A 21,699-nucleotide genomic window follows, 5' to 3' on the forward strand; every position below is an offset into this window, starting at 1 on the left:
TTAAACGAATATCACTTGTAAATAGAACAATTGCAACTAAAAGCTTGTCTTTCTTGAGGAATAATGCTATGAAATATATGTTCGTTTTTAGCATTATCAAATATTCCCACACTTGAGCGTTGCTTGTCCTCAAGCAATATTGTCTTGAAATACTAGAATCACTTCTTTATTCTTCACACTTTGTACATCAGTGATTTCTATACGGCGGTATAAACAATGGTAGTAACGATATGGTTTACAGTCCCACATGACTATAAAAATTTAGATCCATTAAGGAAATTGGATCTTTATGAAAACATTTGATCTTTTGAAAATTAAATCTAGTTTTTACCCTAGATAAGTTTTCCGGGATAACCCTTTACCGGTGTTTGCAAAATATTTTTGTGGGTTTGGTGGGTTTCAGATTTGAAAATTTTAGCTCAAAACTTGCTGTTTTGTGTCACCCACTTGCTAACCTTGTATTTGGAAAGCAACACGTCCAGTTTACTTGTCCCGTATATTACCTTTCGATAAACTACCGTCCGGTTGTAAAGGAAAGCGTTGAACAAGCAACTGTTAAGGCAATGTCCCGTGACATGCTTTTGATTATGGTCTATAACGTGTCGGACGCAATTACTATCCTTGGTAGGAGCAATAGTAAAGCTCACCCTTATAATTTTTTCGGTCTGGCACAAGGTCCTGTCTTTGACCATGTTATGCAACCACCGTTCTTACGGTTGACACCCGATTTAGTTCAGGTGACCTAATGAATTCCAGGTGAATTCCTAGGATTTTACGTTCAATGGTAATGAACGCATTGAAAATAGGGTTTTCAGAAAACAAATCGGTTTGTAATTTTGATCAAAATATTTTCTCGTTTAAGCTCGAGTTTAGATATCATTGAATTCCATGAGCTTGAATTCTCAATCTTTAAGGTCAATCTCTAGGATTGAGTAATATCAGGCTTAAATGCTGATTTTTAATCTTTAAGGAGATTATCCTTTCTGGGGATCTGATTCATTAGTCTTATCAAGCTAATTTGCACGGTGCCCCCCATTGTACGAGATAAATCCTTCTCATGGTTAGGATAAATCTGACCACTTGGCGACCCTGTTTGATGCTGAGGTCCGTGGATTTCCTGCTGATTTTAGAGATGACTTTTCTAGATTTTTCGTCAACCTACAGCTGGTCTGAACGACAACTTCATGACCTAAATCAAGAAGCGCGTGTCTTTTTCGGAAGACTTTACTTCATTTTAATGATGGAATTGATTCATCGTGTAGATCCATCTCTTCTTTTCTTTCATTGGGTAAAACAGTTTAGTTTAGTTCAAAGCAAAAGTATTTTCAGTTATTTGTTACAGATATATGTGACATATGTTTAAGATAACTTGGTAAATTTTCCCACACTTGGCTTTTATTTTCCTTTTTATCGTCCTCTATTCCATTTTTAAATGAATTTTAACATTTTAGTTTGTTTCTCAATTTATGTCCTTTCCGAGGTAACAATAATTTCGGTGTTAAAACCTAGTTTTATCGTTCATAAATATGTATAAACATGATTTTGAATTCATTTAATTGAAAATTTTGAAAAATTTTACTAGAATTGGGTAGTCAGTATATAAGACTAGGGCTGTTCTTTTTTATCAGAGAGCACTAGATTCTAATACAACTACTGCTTTACTAGTTTTTTTTTTAATGGTAACCAAGTGTTTAATATAAAAATTTTAAAATCCGAAAGAATTTAATCCCTTCCCACACTTAAGATCTTGCAATGCCCTCATTTGCAAGAAATCAGTAACAATTTAAATTATTGAGGGTGATTTGTGTGAAAATGATTAAATTTTTACCAAAGTTTCCAAATATATTGGCGTTTGTTTGCTGAATGATAAATGGTGCACATCATTTGTTCATTCCGTCTTGTTGTTATTTCACATATATTTTGCATCTTGTCGTCAAAATTACTTGCTTTTGCTGAACTTAATGTCAGTCTTTGAAAACGCGTTGTTTTATCCTGTTTTGTGCATAACATAAAATACATGCAATACAAATATAATCATACATGCAATTTGAAATGGAACTTTGGCATCCCACTTTCAAATTATAAGAAAAATATTAGTACACAATAATAATAGAAATATCAAACATTACATAAATGTAATTAAAATGTTAAGTGTTTAAAATAATAAAAATATAAATTACCAACTTATCTCTACTGATCAGGAGGTGGGTTAGGAGGATAATTAGGATAGGGATCCCAATTCATGTTCGGATCAGGGTTCCATGGCTGTTGATAGGTGAACTGGTATGCTGCGTCATAATCATATATGTCATAGGGCGGTCTCATTTCTGGCTGGTGTGCAGGATAGTATGCGGGTCGGGTCGGATAATACATCTCGCCAGGCTGCAACTGGCTTATAATTTGGCGCTGATGATAATCCCATCGGCCATGCTCTCGTTGCCGGGAATGCTCGTAGTCATTCCGACGTTGCCATGCCTCGTACTGCATATGCCTATCATAGTTCGTCATGTATTCATCCTCCATACGAACGCCTAAATCAAGAGCAGTCTCCCGAACAACTCCTATAATGTTGTTCGCCTCTTCCATTTCGTCATCCGAACCTCTTTCTACCTGTCGCTGAGGTCCCTCGTATCGATATACCCGACCACGTCTCATCAATAATACCCTTGCACCGTGATAAAGGTTTGAACTTATAGTTTCACCTTCGTCCTCTATTTCGTTCATTGGACCCCCTTGGTGCTTATCCACACCTAAATACTCTCCAATGAGAGTAATGAAAATACCACCACCTGTAATACTCCCCGATTTCATTCCCGAAACTACATTAGCGAGATAATAACCAACACAATAGGGAATGTTAACGAAACTCCTCGGGTCTCTAATACACTTGAGGTAGAACAAATCGTTTACGGTCAATTTCTCCTTATTCTTACCCCTTTGTGTAATTGTGTTTGCTAAGAATCTATGAATCACCCGGAGTTCAGCTCTATCTATATCTAAGTATGTATGATTTCCACTGGCGTGAAATTCATTAAAGTGGGACATACGCCTCCAGACGGCGTTAATATCAAATTCCCTATCTATCCTTTCTCCTTGGGCAATCAGGCTATTACAGTCGGGGCTCAAAAGTTCAGCAGGGGTGTAAATCTGTAAGGCCCTGGCTAAATCTATCATGGACATTCTGTACATGCGTCCACCTAACAGAAATCTAATAAAGCTTCTATCATCTATCCTCCTAACATCACTGTTTAACTTAATAGTACTAAGTAATTCTATACACCATTCCCTATATATGGTTCTACGAATGGAAAATAGGCGCATCCAATCGTTAAACTGAGAATTACCATACCTTTGCACCAATAATTCCCGAATCGGTTCGGCAAGGTCAACTGTTTCCAAAGGTACCCAGTCAATTGCCCTTGGCATTTCAACAACCTTAAAGTAGAGAATGTGCATGTTCTTTTGATAATCTGGATACTCTATCCAACATCGATCAAATCTCAGATTTGGGTGTAACTGATCTTCATTAATGTCTAAGCTCAGAATGATTTGATGTGGAGCGAATTGACGAAACTGATTCATGAATAATTGATCTTGATCGTGATATGGAATATGTTGATCCTCATGTTGTTGTTCTTCTTGTTGCATATGTTGTTCTTGTTCATAAAACATTTCCGGTTCGGGCTCTGGTTGTCTGGACGATGATGCACCGTCCGTATCTGTATTTCTCTGCAAAGCACATTAAACACAAAATTTGTGCATCCAAATATTTATTAGTGTTAGCAAAATAATAACTTGAAACAATTATGATGACATGTTTAATTCATAACACATTTTATACACATTTTCTTAACAATAACAATTCTACACTTTTACATACGAAAATGTGTACAATGTTTTATCACATTTAAACTCTTAAACATGTCAACAATAATCATTATAGCAATTAAACACTTGTTACATGGCATTCAAATCAAACTAGTGCTTATTTTCATATTTTTGTCAAGTCTACACTTTGTCAAATAAGCATATACGAAAAATGTACATCAAGTTCATAAGCATTTATCTCAAATAACATGCCAAAATAATCACTACTAGCAATGAAACAAGTTTCAAATGGCCTTTATATCAAATTATCCAAGTTCATGAAAAAAAATCCACTTTAATTCTCAAAAACATGTTTAGGCTCAAAGTTTGGATCAATTAACTACCTAAACATGTTACACTACTTAATTTAGCAACAATTCATGACAAAAATCGGCCATAACCTGTTTATATCAAAAAGCCCCAAATTGCTCAAGAACACAAACCCTAGATTCTTAAAAATTTGAAGTTTTTAGCTTCAATTCATGTTAAATAGCTTCAATCTAGGATATACATGCATAATATAACAACAATTTAGCTCTAATTACACCTAAAATTAACAAAATCAAAATATAAAATTTCTAGCTCAAGAACACAAAAATTCGAATTTAAAGAGATTAGGGGTGAAATCTTTACCTTTCTCCTGAAGGGGTTGAGACTACTGAATCTAGGCATGATTGTTGTAAAGTTTTGCAAGAAATTTGGTGAAAAATGGCGGATTTTAGAGAGTATTTGGGTGCAAGTTCGTGTATATGTGTGTGTATTGTGAGAAAGAAACAGATCGACTGGAATTTTGATCCTGTCCAGTTTTTATTAGCCATGCGAGTCGCATGGTTTTGTGCATACCCCCATGCGAGTCGCATGGGGTGTAATTTCTGGTATTTTTATTTTTTTTTATTTTTTTTTTTAATAATAAACCTTATACTTTTAAAACATAAAATTAATAAAATTTTTAAAAATCTTGTTTCTTTTTAAGACGAGGTCGTTTCGGGACGATGCCCTAGTCCGTCCCTCGACAAAATTTTAAAATTTGTCAATTTCAAGCAATTGTTTTAAAAGCTTAGATTTTTGGATTTTTTAATTTTTTTTTGGCATACTTTAAATCAATAAGATTAAAAATAATGATAATAAAAGTTCTCGTCCCTCCCTCGGGTAAAGCAATTTCGGTTCAAAGACCTAGTCTTCAACTTACGACGAATTTTAAAAATCATATTTTTAACTTAATGAGATAGAGTAAATTTTTTTTGTTTTTAAATTCACACAACTTAAATATAAAATTTAAAATTAATATTAAAAATTCACACCAAACTTTAAAATTTGAAATGCATAAAATTAAAAATTAATATTTTAAAAATTAAAAATTCATACCAAACTTAATTTAAAAATTTATAAATTCATATCAAACTTATATTAATTTTTCAAATATTTACAATTTTAAATATATTGTTTTTACAAAGTTTACAATATTAATTTAAGATTTAAATATTAATTTTAAAAATATGGTAAAAATAAAATTAAAAATCTTTTTGTCTTTTTATCCCACTTTAATCAATCAAATATTATCAAAAATATGCGCCCCTCTTTTCGGTAAAGTAATTTCGGTTTCGAAACCTAATTTAACTCATGACGAATTTTTGAAATATTTTGGGTTGATTGATTAAAGATATTTATACCTTAAGAATAAACGTTAAATTTCGCAGTGATGTAATAAATTTTTGAATGATATCAATAATTTCGGTCGCCAAACCTAATTTTATTCAATACCAATTTAATACTTTTTAGCGAACAAATTAGCGTTTATTATCAAAAGGTTAAAAATAAAAATAAAAATAAAAACTGTACAGACATACCTGTGAAATAGATTTCTTAGTTATATGATCTATTCCATTCATAAGATAGTCGGTTTAATTGGTTTTCCATGGCTACATAGGCGTAACCTCGAGCATTTAGTGTCTTTTCTTCTAAACATATGAACGGTCCTTCTCTGCATAAAGTAACAAATTCGGTATTTGAATAGGTTTGATTATTTGAACATTTACCTCCATGTGACCATTTTCCGCATTTGTGACATCTTTCTAGATGTCGTGCTCTTCTTTTCGCTGCGGATTTTGATTTTCCTTTACCAAATTGTAACTTATTATCTTCGCATCTGGATTCTTTTCTAACTCCGTCCATTCTTTCTCTGATTACTGATACTAATTCGCTCGGTAGTATGTCATTATTACGTTTAGTGATCAAAGCGTGTAGCATTAGACCATGGTTTAGTTCACAGGCAGTCTTCATTTCGTAGAAACCTAAAAAAAATAAAAATTCAGAATGGGGGGAGAAGACTAGTTCTTTAGGGTCTGCTAGGGAAAGACCATACGTGTTCCATTTTCGAGAACTACACGAAAACAGACAATCTAACTCTAACAGAAATACATATTATCCTTTAAAGACTTGATTCTCCCCACACTTAGTTAGCTGTGATGTCGAAATTGTGATTAACTTCGTTGTCGACTTCCATCGGACCATGTATGTAATGTTTAATTCTGTGACCATTAACTTTAAATTCAATCCCATTTGAATTTATTAATTCTATCGTTCCGTATGGGAAAACTCTTTTGACTATGAATGGTCCAGACCATCTTGATTTCAATTTTCCAGGAAATAGCTTGAATTGTGAATTGAAAAGAAGAACTCTGTCTCCTTCTTTAAATTCTTTTGAACTTCTGATTCTTTTATCATGCCATTTCTTCGTTCTTTCTTTATAGATTAACGAATTTTCGTATGCTTCATGTCTTAATTCTTCTAATTCGTTTAGTTGACTTAATCGTAGACGTCCGGCTTCATGTAAATCAAGATTACATGTCTTCAAAGCCCAAAATGCTTTGTGTTCAATTTCTACTGGAAGATGACATGCTTTTCCATAAACAAGTCTAAAAGGTGTGGTTCCAATTGGAGTTTTGTAGGCTGTTCTAAAAGCCCAGAGTGCATCCTCCAATTTAATGGACCATTCCTTCGGATTTGATCCTACGGTTTTCTCTAGAATACGTTTTAAAGCTCGGTTGGTATTTTCAACTTGTCCACTTGTTTGTGGATGATATGCGGTGGAGATTTTATGAGTTACTCCATATCTTTTAAGAACTTTCTCAAGTTGATTATTACAGAAATGAGTACCCCGATCACTTATTAAAGCTTTCGGTGTTCCAAACCTTGCAAAAAGACGTTTTAAAAAGTTGACTACAACTCGTGCATCGTTAGTTGGGAGAGCTTGTGCTTCCGCCCATTTAGATACATAATCAATGGCTACGAGTATATATAGATTATTATGAGATTTTGGAAATGGACCCATAAAGTCAATACCCCAAATGTCAAATACTTCACATACTTGGATGACATTTTGTGGCTTTTCATCACGTTGACTTATTTTTCCGGCCCTTTGACAAGCATCACAGGATTTGCAAAGAAGGTGTGCGTCTTTGTAAATTGTAGGCCAATAGAATCCAGCTTCATAAACTTTTCTTGCTGTTAGTTGAGGCCCATAATGCCCTCCTATTGGTCCTGTGTGACAATGGTTTAAAATTTTACTAGCTTCATCTCCAAATACACATCGGCGTATTATTCCATCGGGACAACTTTTAAACAAATGTGGATCTTCCCAGAAATAGTGTTTTATATCATTGAAGAATTTCTTTCGTCTTTGGTACGATAATCCTTTTTCAAGGAATCCACAAACTAAGTAGTTTGCATAGTCTGCAAACCATGGGATTTCATTATAATCTATCTTCAATAGATATTCATCAGGAAAGTTATCTTGTATGGCCGATTCATTTAGAACTTCTAATTCGGGATTTTCAAGACGAGAAAGATGATCAGCGGCGAGATTTTCTGCTCCTTTTTTATCTCGGATTTCAATATCAAACTCTTGTAAGAGTAAGATCCAACGGATTAATCTTGGTTTAGCATCTTGTTTTGAAAATAGGTATCTAAGAGCAGAATGGTCGGTATAGACCACCGTTTTTGCTAGAACGAGATATGATCGAAATTTGTCAAAAGCAAAGACAATAGCAAGGAGTTCTTTTTCAGTAGTTGTATAGTTCGTTTGTGCTCCTTGTAATGTCTTACTAGCATAATATATAGGTTGAAATCGTTTTTCAATCCTTTGTCCTAAAACGGCTCCCATAGCAAAATCACTTGCATCGCACATTAGTTCAAATGGTAGATTCCAATTTGGTGTTATCATGATCGGTGCATTAGTGAGTTTTTCTTTAAGAATATTAAAAGATTTGATACACTCATCTGAAAAGATGAATGGCGCATCCTTTTCTAGGAGTTTATTCATAGGAGTGGCAATTTTAGAAAAATCTTTTATGAAACGTCGGTAAAAACCGGCATGCCCTAGAAAACTCCTAACTCCTCTAACATTGGTGGGATGTGGAAGTTTAGCAATTACATCTACTTTAGCTCTATCCACTTCAATTCCTTCTTTTGAAATTTTATGTCCAAGAACGATGCCTTCTTTAACCATGAAATGGCATTTCTCCCAATTAAGTACTAGATTTGATTTTTCGCATCTAATTAGCATTCGTTCCAGATTAACTAGACATGATTTAAATGTATCACCGAAGACTGAAAAGTCATCCATGAATACTTCCATGCATTCTTCTATCATGTCATGAAAAATCGCCATCATACACCTTTGAAAGGTTGCAGGGGCGTTACAAAGTCCAAATGGCATGCGTTTGTAAGCAAAAGTACCATAAGGGCACGTGAATGTTGTTTTCTCTTGATCTTTGGGTGCTATTGGAATTTGAAAATATCCGGAAAATCCATCTAGAAAACAATAGTAACTATTTCCGGCTAATCTTTCCAACATTTGATCTATGAAAGGTAAGGGAAAGTGATCTTTTCTGGTGGCGTCATTTAATTTTCTATAATCAATACATACACGCCATCCTGTTACAGTCCTAGTAGGAATAAGCTCATTTTTCTCATTTGTAATGACAGTCATGCCAGGCACGCATTGAACTGGGCTTACCCATGGACTATCAGAGATTGGATATATCAAACCTGCATCTAGCAGTTTAATAATCTCTTTCTTAACTACATCTTGCATATTAGGATTTAGTCTTCGTTGGCGTTGCACATACGTTTTATGACCTTCTTCCATAAGGATTTTATGTGTGCAATACGAAGGACTTATTCCTTTAATATCATGAATCTTCCATGCAATGGCTGGTTTATGAGCTTTCAACACAGAAATGAGTTGTGATTTCTCATTTTCAGTAAGAGAAGACGATATTATTACAGGTAATTCAGATTCACCATGTAAATAAGCGTATTCCAAATGGTTTGGAAGTGGCTTTAACTCTAATTTCGGAGGTTCTTCTATTGATGATTTATATCGATATCTGTCTTCTTCTTTTAGCATTTGAATTTCTTCTGTTGTTGGTTCATATCCATTAGCTATAAGTGTAGCTAACATTTCAGCTTCATCAATTGGTTCATTACCTTCTCCTAAAGAACATTCTCCTGTCCCTTGTAATTCTGGAAATTCTTCTAATAATTCTGCATGTGCATCTATAGTTTGAATATAATAACATGTATCATCTGCAGATTGCGGTTGTTGCATTGCTCTATCAACTGAAAAGGTAACACTCTCATCCTCTATACTTAGGGTCAGTTTCTTACCGAACACGTCTATCATTGCTTTAGCCGTGTTTAAGAATGGTCTTCCTAATATGAGAGGAACTTGAGAATCTTCTTCCATGTCCAAAACAACAAAATCTACTGGAAATACTAAAGTACCAACTTTAACTAGCATGTTCTCCATTATCCCTCTAGGATATTTTATTGATCTATCGGCTAGTTGTATGCTTATTCTGGTTGGTTTCAATTCTCCAAGGTCTAGTTTAGTGTATAGTGAATACGGCATTAGATTTATACTAGCACCTAAGTCTGCCAATGCTTCTATTGAACTAAGACTACCCAGAAAACATGGAATTGTGAAACTTCCTGGATCAGATAATTTTTCTGGTATCTTATTCAACAGCACTGCTGAACAATTTGCATTCATAGTGACAGCCGAGAGTTCTTCCATTTTCTTTCTATTTGTGATTAGATCTTTCAAGAATTTAGCATATCTAGGCATTCCTGAAATCACATCAATGAAAGGAAGATTTACATTTATCTGTTTAAACATATCCAAAAATTTGGATTGCTCGGCTTCAAGTTTCTCTTTCTTCATTTTACTTGGATAAGGAAGTGGTGGTTGGTATGGTTTAACATAAGGTTTATCCTTAACTGTGTTATTTTCATTAATCTTTTCAACTACCGGTTCTTTTTCCTTATCTTGATCAGGTTGTGGTTCTTGTGGAGTAGGAATAGTTTCATCAGAAGTTACAGGTATTTCAGGTGGTTTAAGTGTTGTACCACTTCTTGTGGTAATGGCTTTAGCTGTTTCAATCCGGGGGTTAGCGTTTGTATCACTAGGTAGACTTCCCGGTTTTCTTTCACCTATTAACCTTGCTAGGTTACTTACTTCTTGTTCCAGATTTTGAATAGAAGCTTGTTGATTTCTAAATGCTTGAGCATTTTGTTCATTGGTTTGTTTCTGAGATGTGAAAAACTGTGTTTGAGTTTCAACTAGCTTCGTCATCATATCTTCTAAATTTGGTTTTTTATCATCGGGTTGTTGTGGTGGTTTGTTTTGAAAATTAGGTCTTTGCTGATTGTAAGTATTATTGGATACTTGTTGATTGCTAGGACCTTGTTGGTTGTTGTATGGAATATTTCGGTTATAATTCTGGTTTTGATTGTAAATTGGTCTTGGCGGTTGATAATTATTCTGATAATTATTTCCAGGCCTTTGGTTTATGTATGAAATATTCTCTCTTTATTCCATTGTTAATTCAATACTGAGACAATCTTTTGTCAAATGTGGTCCTCCACACTGCTCACAACTAATTCGTATAGCATGAATATCTTTAGTCATCTTTTCCATTCGTCTCTCGAAAGCATCTATCTTTGCCGAAATGGAATCTAAGTCATGGCTAGAATCGGCTCTAGCTGCTTTAGATGATCTAACGATGTCTTTTTCTTGATGCCACTCATGAGAGTGGGAAGCAGTATTATCAATAATTTTGTAAGCATCAGTTTCGGTTTTCTTCATAATAGAACCACCAGCTGCTATATCTATATCTTTCCTTGTAGTGATGTCGCATCCTTGGTAGAATATTTGTACTATTTGACAGGTGTCTAAACCATGTTGCGGACATCCTCTTAATAACTTTCCATATCTTGTCCACGCCTCATATAGAGTTTCATTTGGTTTCTGTGTGAATGTAACAATTTCTGCTTGAAGTCTTACGGCTTTAGATGTAGGAAAGAATTGTTTAAGAAATTTGTCAATTAAAACGTCCCATGTATCGATCGCCCCTTCAGGTAACGATTCCAACCAATCTTTGGCTTCTCCCTTTAAAGTCCAGGGAAATAACATGAGATATATCTATTCATCCTCCACTTCTCGGATTTTAAATAGTGTGCAGATCCTATTAAAGGTACGTAGATGTTCATTTGGATCTTCCTTCGGCGCACCACTAAATTGGCATTGATTTGTCACCATGTGTAGAATTTGTCCTTTGATTTCATAATCTGGCGCATTAATGTCTGGATGAGTAATTGCGTGACCTTGGCCAGTGCATTTAGCTCTCATTCGGTCTTCCATACTTAAGGTTTCCAGATTCTCCATAATTGAATTTGTTGAATCGGTATCACTAGAGGATTCAGATTTAATGGTTCGTTCCTCAACAATCTCTGTTTGAATGATTGGTGGTTCCGGAGGAAAGTTTAATGGTTCAGGATCTACGAACCGTTCCCGAATATTCTCCGGATTCTCAATTGTGAGGTCGGGTTCAAAAAATGGATTATCGGAAATTTGAACTGAAGTACTTGGTTGACTGGATGACGATTCTAAAGAAAAATCAACGGCGGTTATATTTGTTAAACGATGTCTTGATCGAGTTACAGGTGGTGAACGTACAAAAGGTGATGAACGTCTTGCTCGGTGCATTCACTGAATATCCTATTAGTTTTTAAAAGGAAAGAAAATTTATAATAAGTTATCCAATCAATAGACTTTTCTGATTTTGCCCACGTTTCGAATAGCCAAAAGATGCAGCAGAGGGGCAGGATTCGTTTGGTCTCAATATAATTGAGGACTGTTTGGCTCCAATAACCCGGTCCACGTACAAATCCAACTATTACTACGAACCAGAAAATTTTGATGTCTATCAATTTAACCACTCAAAATAAATTTTCGTAATTTTAAGAAATTTAGATAAGAAGTATAAAAAATTCTAAGTCCTAAAAACTAGAATGGCGAGAAATAAGAGAGAAAAAGAGTTCGTCGCAAAAGGTCGAAAAAGAAAAATGGTTGAAAAATAAAAGGTGACGGAAAAATAAAAGAAACTTATAAAAACTTAAAAATACTTGACTAACCTAACCTTATTACTACAACTAACTTAAAATTATAATCGCAAATTGAAATTACTAATTGGAATGATAATTGGTACATAGTAAAAGGTGTCTAAAAATATTAAAGTTTACAGGAAAAACTAAATCCCAAATGGAAATAACTTAAAAAGAAACTAAAACTTAAAAAGGCGTCGAAAAATTCTAAAGTACCTAAATCTTAATTTAAGGAATAAGCACTTAAGGGATTTTACGGCAAAGCCTAAAAATCTAAAATTACTACGGTAAATACTATGTCTAAAAACTAAGTACGAATAATAAAAATATAAAAATTACGCTAAAACAATTAAAAGATACAAAAATATAAAAGTTATAAAAAGTTATAAAAATATTAGATTTTATAAAAATATTATTTTTATATTTTATATATTTTTGTATTAAATATTATATATAATAAAACTAGTTTTTAAGTTAATGAAAATAAACTAAAAACTTAAATATAATAATAATAGATAATAGATTAGGGTTAGATAATAATAATAAAATAAAATCCGTATTTAATGCGTGATTAGGGTTTGGATGTGGCCTGGTCAAACCTCACCATGCGACTCGCATGGTTCAAAGGTACGGGTCATGCGACTCGCATGGCCTGCCTTGCAGGTTCAAACCAGGGGGTTCAATGACAGGTTCAAACGTAATATTTATTATTTATTTATATTTTTCTGTTTTATATTTAAAAGATAAATATATATATAATTAAAATAAAACTTAATTTTAAAAACTAAAAATAAACTTAAAATACTTTATAATTTTGTAAAAATAAAAGAAAAACTTAAAAATATATTTAAAATACTTTTTTTTTTCAGTTTTAAAAGATTTTTTAATTTTTTATATCTTTTTAAATTTTTATAATTTTTAAACAAAAATATATATATAACAAAAACTAATTAAAACTTAAAAATATTTTTTTTTATATTGACGTTTCGCTTCGGTGTTCCCCGGCAGCGGCGCCAAAAATACTTGGTGTGCAGCGAGGTGTATATAAAATAGTTTATATTTTACTAGGAAAATACTATTAAATACGATACAATTTTACACAAGATATTTATTTATTTATAGAATGGATATACTTAAACCTTGCTACAACACTTATAGGCAGTGTACCTAATCGTACAGTAGTGTAGTTTTTAGTAAGTCCGGTTCGTTCCACAGGGAAATCTTTAAACAAAGCTCAACGCTATATTAGTTTACTTTTATTAAAAATACAAATATATATATAAGTAATATTATTATTATAAAAGGGGGGTTTTTACCGTTTAATGACCGGTTTGTCGATTTTAAGACTTTAGTCGCAGTTAAAACCTAATGTAAAATATAAAATAAATACAAGACTTAAATTAAAGCGTAAAGTAAATAACGATAATGAAATTGCGAATAATAAAAGTGCGATAAAATAAAATTGCGATAATTAAAAAGTACGATAAATTAAAGTGCGATTAAATAACAATAAATAAAAGTGCGATAATTAGAAGTGCAATTAAATATAAAATAAAGGAAATTAAATATGAAATAAAAGAATTATGCTTATTTAAACTTCCGTAATCATGATGTTTGACGTGTTGATTTTAGTTTTATGCCCATGGGTTAATTGTCCTTTGTCCTGGATTATTTAATATGTCCGTCTGGTTTTTGTCCATAACAGTCCATCAGTCATAAATATAAAGTGCGAGTGTCCTCATCAAATTATTCTTATACCCGAAGTTAAATATTCCAACTAATTGGGGATTCGAATTGTAACAAGGTTTTAATACTTTGTTTAATGAATACACCAGGTTATCGACTGCGTGTAAACCAAGGTTTTACTACTTTGTTAACAATTACACCAATTACCCTTGAATGTAATTTCACCCCTGTTTTAATTATTCTAGTGGCTATTAATCCATTCCCGTGTCCGGTTAAATGAACGATTATTCGTACATATAAATACCCCGCCCATCGTGTCCGATCGAGTGTATATGGTAATTTATAGGGACGCCCAATTGTAAATCTTTATATTAACATTAACAAACTTTCATTTAGTTAAACAAATATAAAGCCCATTAATAGCCCATAGTCTAATTTCCACAAGTGTCGTTCTTTTGTCCAAACCCCAATTATGGTACAAAGCCCAATTACCCAATTTTAGTAATTAGCCCAACATCATGATTACTTCGTTTTAAATAAGCATAATAATAACTTAGCTACGAGACATTAATATAAAAAGGTTGAACATAACTTACAATGATTAAAAATAGCGTAGCGTTACACGGACAGAATTTCGACTTACACCCTTAAAACATTCGCTAACATACCCTTATTATTAGAATTAAAATTAAAATATAAATTATATATATATTTATATCGTATATATGAGAGAGAGAGATATATTTTTTTCTTCTTTAAAACTCGGCAGAAAACTGGCTTTATATAGGACCTGACCAGCATTTTCACTCCATGCGACTCGCATGGATTTTGTGCCTCTGGCCATGCGAGTCGCATGGCCACCCTGGATCCAGCCAAATTGGTTTGTTTTCTTCTTGCCGACGTAATATAATAATAATATATAATATAATATATAATTATATATAATTATATATATATTATATTATATTCTTGTGCATAGTAGACTAGATATTTTTGGTCCATTGCGTCGGGCGTTTCTTCTTGGCTTAGGTCCCGGTTCCGGATTTTCGAACGTCCTTGCGTACAATTTTATATTTTGTACTTTGCGTTTTAAATCTTGTACTCTTGTAATTTCGAGACGTTTCTTATCAATAATTGGAACCTTTTTTATTGTCTTTTGTACTTTTGAGCTTTTTGGTCGTTTGCGTCTTCAATTCGTCGAATCTGTCTTTTGTCTTCACCTTTTATTATTTAAACGAATATCACTTGTAAATAGAACAATTGCAACTAAAAGCTTGTCTTTCTTGAGGAATAATGCTATGAAATATATGTTCGTTTTTAGCATTATCAGTCATAAAGAAGATAAAAATGATATAGATGATGATGACGATGGTATATGTTAAGTAATTAGGTGTGCGGGTTATTAAAAGAAGTAATGATCGGTTTAATGGTTAAGGTGTTGTTGAGTGAACGAGAGGTCTCGAGTTCGAGTCTCGTCTGGAGCAATTCTTTAAAAAAAAAAAAACAATTAAAGAGGGTATACACTTTTGATCTCTTTTCCATTATCATTATAATAATAATAATAATTATTATTAATATTATTATTACTAGTATAATTATTGTTATGTTATCATTAGTGTTAAAATTATTATAACTACTAAATGTATAAGTATTATAGTCATTATCATTATTATTACTATAAGTATTAATAATATTATTATTAGAAATTTGATCATTTTAGAATTATTATCATCATTATAATTATGATTATGATTATTATTATTATTATTATTATTATTATTATTATTATGAAAGTAATAAAAATTTATTGTTATTATCATTAAAATTAGAAATTGTATCATTTTATCATTATTAGTATTAGTATCATTCTATCACTATTAGTATTATCATTATGTATTATTATTATCATTTAAATAGGTGTTATTATCATAACTATAATTATTATTATCACCATAAATATTACTATTAAGGTTATTATTATTACCCCTAATATTACTATAAGTATTATTATTTATGTTATCATGAGTATTATTATGTAGTTACTAAAATCATTATCATAATTAAAATTAACAATAAAATTAATATTTTTACATTTACTATCATTAATATCATGATAATTATTAATATAGAATTATTAACATTATTAACTCATTAATAATATTAAGTATTATAAACATTTTTACCACTAGTATTATTTTAGTATTATTATAACTACTATTACTAATATCAAATGATATATTTAAATACATATAACATAACAAAAATTATTATTTTTTTATACAAAAATGAATACATGAAACATATATATACTATTAATATAAAAGGGATATAACTAATAAATTTTTATATATATATTTGTTCAATTACAAATTATGTATATTAATAAATATACAAATGATATAAGTTCGTGAATCCGAGGCCAATCCTGCATTGTTCAATATCGTCATATGTATTTTTACTACAAAATACAATATTGTGAGTTTCATTTGCTCCCTTTTTAAATGCTTTTGCAATATATATTTTTGGGACTGAGAATACATACGCTACTTTTATAAATGTTTGACGAAATAGACACAAGTACTTAAAACTACATTCTATGGTTGGATTATTAGACCGAATATCGCCCCTTCAAGTCTGGTAGCCTAAGAATTAGGGAAACGGCTCCTAATTGACGCGAATCCTAAAGATAGATCTATGGGCCTAACAAACCCCATTCTAGAATTTGGAATGCTTTAGTACTTCAATTTAAATGGTGATTGCGATTGCCAATATTTATGGCATACTTGCGAGTATGCGGGGGATATTCTATATGCATTATGTTAATGTCGGTTACCAGGTGTTCATCATACGAATGATTTTTATACGCTTGCGAGTGTAATGTTATTAATGAAAATATGAAATCTTGTGGTCTATTAAAAATGATGGAAATGATTGCTTATGATAAACTAATGAACTCACCAACCTTTTGGTTGACACTTTAAAGCATGTTTATTCTCATGTATGAAAGAAAATCTTCCACTGTGCATTTGCTCATATTAGAGATATTACTTGGAGTCATTCATGGCATATTTCAAAAGACGTTGCATTCGAATCGTTGAGTTCGTCAAGATTATTATTAAGTCAATTATAGTTGGATATATTATGAAATGGTATGCATGCCATCAACTTTCGATGTAATGAAAGTTTGTATTTTAAAAACGAATGCAATATTTGTAAAATGTATCATATAGAGGTCAAGTACCTCGCGATGTAACCAAATGTAATGTATTCGTCCAGAAGGATTAGGACGGGTCGCTTCACTAATTTGGTTTTACAATATACCAAATCCTTCTATACTGAATGAAATATTGATTTTGTCTTAACATAAATTCCACACAACGGAATATTCATTGTTAATTGATCCCTGCAGGTGATCATCATTAACAAGTCTTTGTCTAGCATGCTATAGACTTCAAGACCAAACCATAAGAATAGAAGATGCATCATTCTAATTCTCCATAGCTTTTCTCATAAGGAATCTCAAAACGTGTTCCTTGTATCATGACAAAATCCACTTGAGACAAAGACATCATCCTGATTGTCTTATAAACAATGTCTCTTATCAATCATTCAGTCTCACTTCCTTCATATAAATAATGCTATGCAACTTATGAAGGAAGTTTCTTTGATTTTCTATCAAGAAAATTTCACTTGGACATCTTCAGGGTCCATATCACATAACTCAATTTATCATCACAAGATAAAGTGAATTAGTTTCAACATCATAATCGTATGACATTCACTCATAGAGGGTACATATAATATAATTATTTATTATAATATTGACCCTTTAATACCAAGTCACATATAATGTATTCCGACACTTAATCGGACCCTCAATGTAAAAATTTCTACCAACAAAGATATTAATCTCGTTAGGCTCTACATTATAGTTCCGTATTTTTGATTCACATATGAAGTTTTTTCATATTATGACATACCTCCAAGCCATGTCATTCACACTAATGTGCGTCTTGGAATCACACATTTGAATCACATCCTACCAAATTTATTCAAATATGATCCAAGTCATATAATGACATAATTAACTTTTCCCTTTCAATTGTTGTCATGAAAAACTTTAAAATCAATATAATTGAAATCAATTCTTGAAACATACTGTTAAAATACAATTTAAAATAAGGGAACACAGTGCTATTGTTTATAACTCTTTTACAAAATATATTTATTATGTGTAGATTAAATGATTCACAAAATCATTCAAAGTTTCATACACACCCGCAATTTTAACGGACACAAAAATAATTTCATAACAAGGTATAAAGAGAAACCATGTACCTCGTCACTGTCCTTTTTTTTTTCTTTTTAATCTTAGGATATGTCAGTTCCATCCATGATAATCATTATCTCATTCAAATGATAACCGATACAATTAAAAATGACCACCAAGTCATTCTCACTCGTGATCATCGACTGAACTAATACAAAAGTTCGAATCACAACTAAATTAAACCAAATAGGTTTCAATCCAAATAGTTAAACTAAACATGTTTACCAAACAAGGTTAAACCATATAGGTTTGAACCAATACAGGATAAACTAAACATGTTTCAACCAAACATGTTGAACCACACAAGTTTCAACTAAATAGGCTAAACTAGATAAGTTTCAACCCACCACGTAAATCAAACAGGTTTTAACTGAACTAAGGTTCATTCCGAATAAACTTTTTTTTTCTTTCTAGTAAGTTACCAACCTTACGATTTAAATAAAGTATATTCTAAAAATCAATAAGCCATTAAGACTTAAACTTTGAATAAAATAAATTTTTTATTTCAAACCTATATTTTTAAATTTTCGTAATCAAACTATAGCTAGTTTAATAAATCTATGACATAAATCCATTTAACAAACCCACCACTTGTTTACAAATTTCAATAGACACAAGTATTTAATTTGCTTTAACAAAACTTTGTAAATAAATTATTTTCTCACATTCACAAAGAATGTCAAAACACGAATGAGCCCAACTGACTCGTTTCATCCTCGTAATTTCAGCATCAACCACCTCACATTCAGACACGATATCTCATTCACCACAACATAACTTTGAACATATAATATACCATTACGAAACCCTTGTCAAGAGCTATGTAACCATATAATATATCACTCATAATTAAATATTATATATGCATATACATATTTAGGTCCAAAGTTTGAAAAAATTGCATTAGAAAGCAATATTTTCCAACAAACATAAAGAATACATTGCTGGTGTTATTCACTAATACCCTCATAAGATTTAATTTTAAACTTTTCCCACAATTTGAAAGATGACTCCAAATTTTTATAATTGACATAGGTTCTTTTCCTTTCCTGAAAACTTATGTTATAATTTAATGTAATTACTCAACTGTTTCGAGGATCTTTCGGGTTTAAAGGTAACTTCAACAAAAGTTGTATATGTGGAATTGGAGCATCTAAAGAAGAATTAGATGATTTGGCTACTTGCCTACTTCGTTTAGTTGTAAAGTTGGTTAATTTCAGTTTTCTTACCTCAATTGGGTGAAAATGAATAATTTAAAGGATCGACTTCTCACAAATTCAATAAAAGACTTTCAAATACTATAACAAGATCGTTGTCGTTTGGGTTCAGCTAAATCTTGTCAAAGTATTTAGATTTTAGACATTGAAAAATGCTTTTTTCCTTCTAATTTTTAACTAGGAAAGATGCTTGTGACTAGACCATCCAATAAATCCTCTGGCATCGGAACATTAGTTGTCATTTATTTCATAAATTGGATATAATAATAGTGGATAGTGGATACGCAAAAATACACTTAAATTTAAATAATATTTACGTTGAAACTTGCTCAAAATAAAATAAACTTAACTAATTGGTACGTGTTGCTCACAATGCATATATAAAACCTTCAGTATAGAGACATATTTCTTTTGATTAAATTTCTTTATCAATTTTCATCACAATGACAACACCACCTCACATAGCCATTCTTCCGAGTCCGGGAATGGGTCACCTTATTCCGATGGCCGAGTTCGCTAAACGACTCGTCCAACACCACCATATCTCCGCCACCATCATCATCCCTACCACCGGACCTCCACCGAAAGCCCAAATCAACGTCGTCGAATCTTTGCCCGAAAACATCAACCATATTTTTCTCCCACCAGTTATGAACTTACCCGAGGGTGCCCGGCCCGAGATTCTGATTTGGTTCATCATGAAAAACAGTCTTTTAAGTGTCCAAGAAGCTTTAAAGTCTTTGACATCAAAAACAAAGTTGGTTGCTTTAGTGTTTGATATGTTTGGACATGATACAATGGAAATTGCTAAAGAGTTTAATCTTTTAAATTTCTTGTTTTTTCCAATGAATGCTATGGCTTTATCGTTTACTTTTACATTAACAAAGCTTGATCAAGAGTCTTCTTGTGAGTATAAAGATTTAACTTATCCGGTTCATGTACCAGGTTCGGTTAGTTTCCATGGCCGAGAGTTAATGGCCCCGGTTCAAGAACGGACCGATGAAGTATACAAAGGGTATCTTTTACTTTCCAAAAGGCTTACTTTGCTTGATGGTATCATGGTGAATAGTTTTGAGGAGTTGGAAGAAGAAACCTTTCGAGTTTTGAGGTCTGGGACCGCTGGGCAAACGCCCATTTACTCGATCGGGCCATTGGTTCAGTGCGGCCCAAGTGATGGGGCAGACCGAAACCAGTGTTTAAAATGGTTGGATAGTCAACCAAATGAATCTGTGGTGTTGGTATCTTTTGGAAGTGGAGGGACCCTTTCCTTGGATCAAGTGCATGAGCTAGCCCATGGGCTAGAAATGAGTTACCAAAGGTTTTTGTGGATACTAAGAAGCCCAAGTAAGGCCTCAAATGCTTCCTTTTTTACCGCCTCTAGCGAGAACGACCCTTTAGAATTTTTACCGGATGGGTTTCTCGCTAGGACAGTAAAAAGGGGTCTAGTCGTCCCATCGTGGGCTCCACAAATCGAGATATTGAGTCATGAGGCAATAGGTGGATTCTTGACGCATTGTGGATGGAACTCGACCCTAGAAAGTATAGTACATGGTGTGCCGATGATTGCTTGGCCCCTTTATGCTGAGCAACACATGAACGCTAAAATGATGACTGAAGCGGTCGATCTCGCATTAAAAATTGAAACCGATGAAAATGGAATCGTTCGAAAAGAGGTGATCGAAAAAGTTGTGAAGGAGCTAATTGGGGGAGATGAAGGGAAAAGGATATCCAAAAGATTGAAAGAACTAAAAGTTGCTTCCATGAAAGCTCTAAGTAATGAAGGGTCATCCATGGAGTCATTGTCTAAGATTGCTCTCCAATTGAAAAAATGACAATTTATTTAATATAATGTTGTAACTCTTGTACTTTAATTTGTGTAAAATAAATCAAAATAAATGATTTTATTTGGAGAAAATATCTACTTCGAATAATTTTGTTGATTTTGTTTATTTCCTACAATGACACTCAAAACATTTTAGCATGTAAGTTTACATACTTATCTTCCAGACAATAAATAAAATCTTAATAAACTATTATACGTGCACCTTGATCTCACTAGTATGTGCTGGCATTTGATTAAAATAAGGTCGATCTGTTTTTTGACTTACATTTCCAATATGTTTTTTTTTTTTTTTTTGAAAAGCCAGAAAA

The 21,699-nt window shown here is 32.4% G+C and overlaps 1 protein-coding gene across 1 annotated transcript; it reads left to right on the plus strand.

Moving 5' to 3' along the window:
• The first annotated feature begins 19,991 nt into the window (after positions 1-19,991).
• On the plus strand, positions 19,992-21,380 carry LOC139842501 (hydroquinone glucosyltransferase-like). Its single transcript, XM_071832632.1, has one exon. It carries the CDS (start codon positions 19,992-19,994, stop codon positions 21,378-21,380), a length of 1,389 nt encoding a protein of 462 aa, XP_071688733.1.
• Positions 21,381-21,699: the final 319 nt, after the last annotated feature.

Source organism: Rutidosis leptorrhynchoides, chromosome 4 (genome assembly GCF_046630445.1).
Source record: "Rutidosis leptorrhynchoides isolate AG116_Rl617_1_P2 chromosome 4, CSIRO_AGI_Rlap_v1, whole genome shotgun sequence".
NCBI classification, from domain to species: domain Eukaryota; kingdom Viridiplantae; phylum Streptophyta; class Magnoliopsida; order Asterales; family Asteraceae; genus Rutidosis; species Rutidosis leptorrhynchoides.

Excerpts from the sequence above, each read along its gene's own strand:
- LOC139842501 (XM_071832632.1), top strand. The coding sequence starts at position 19,992 with ATGACAACACCACCTCACATAGCCATTCTTCCGAGTCCGGGAATGGGT.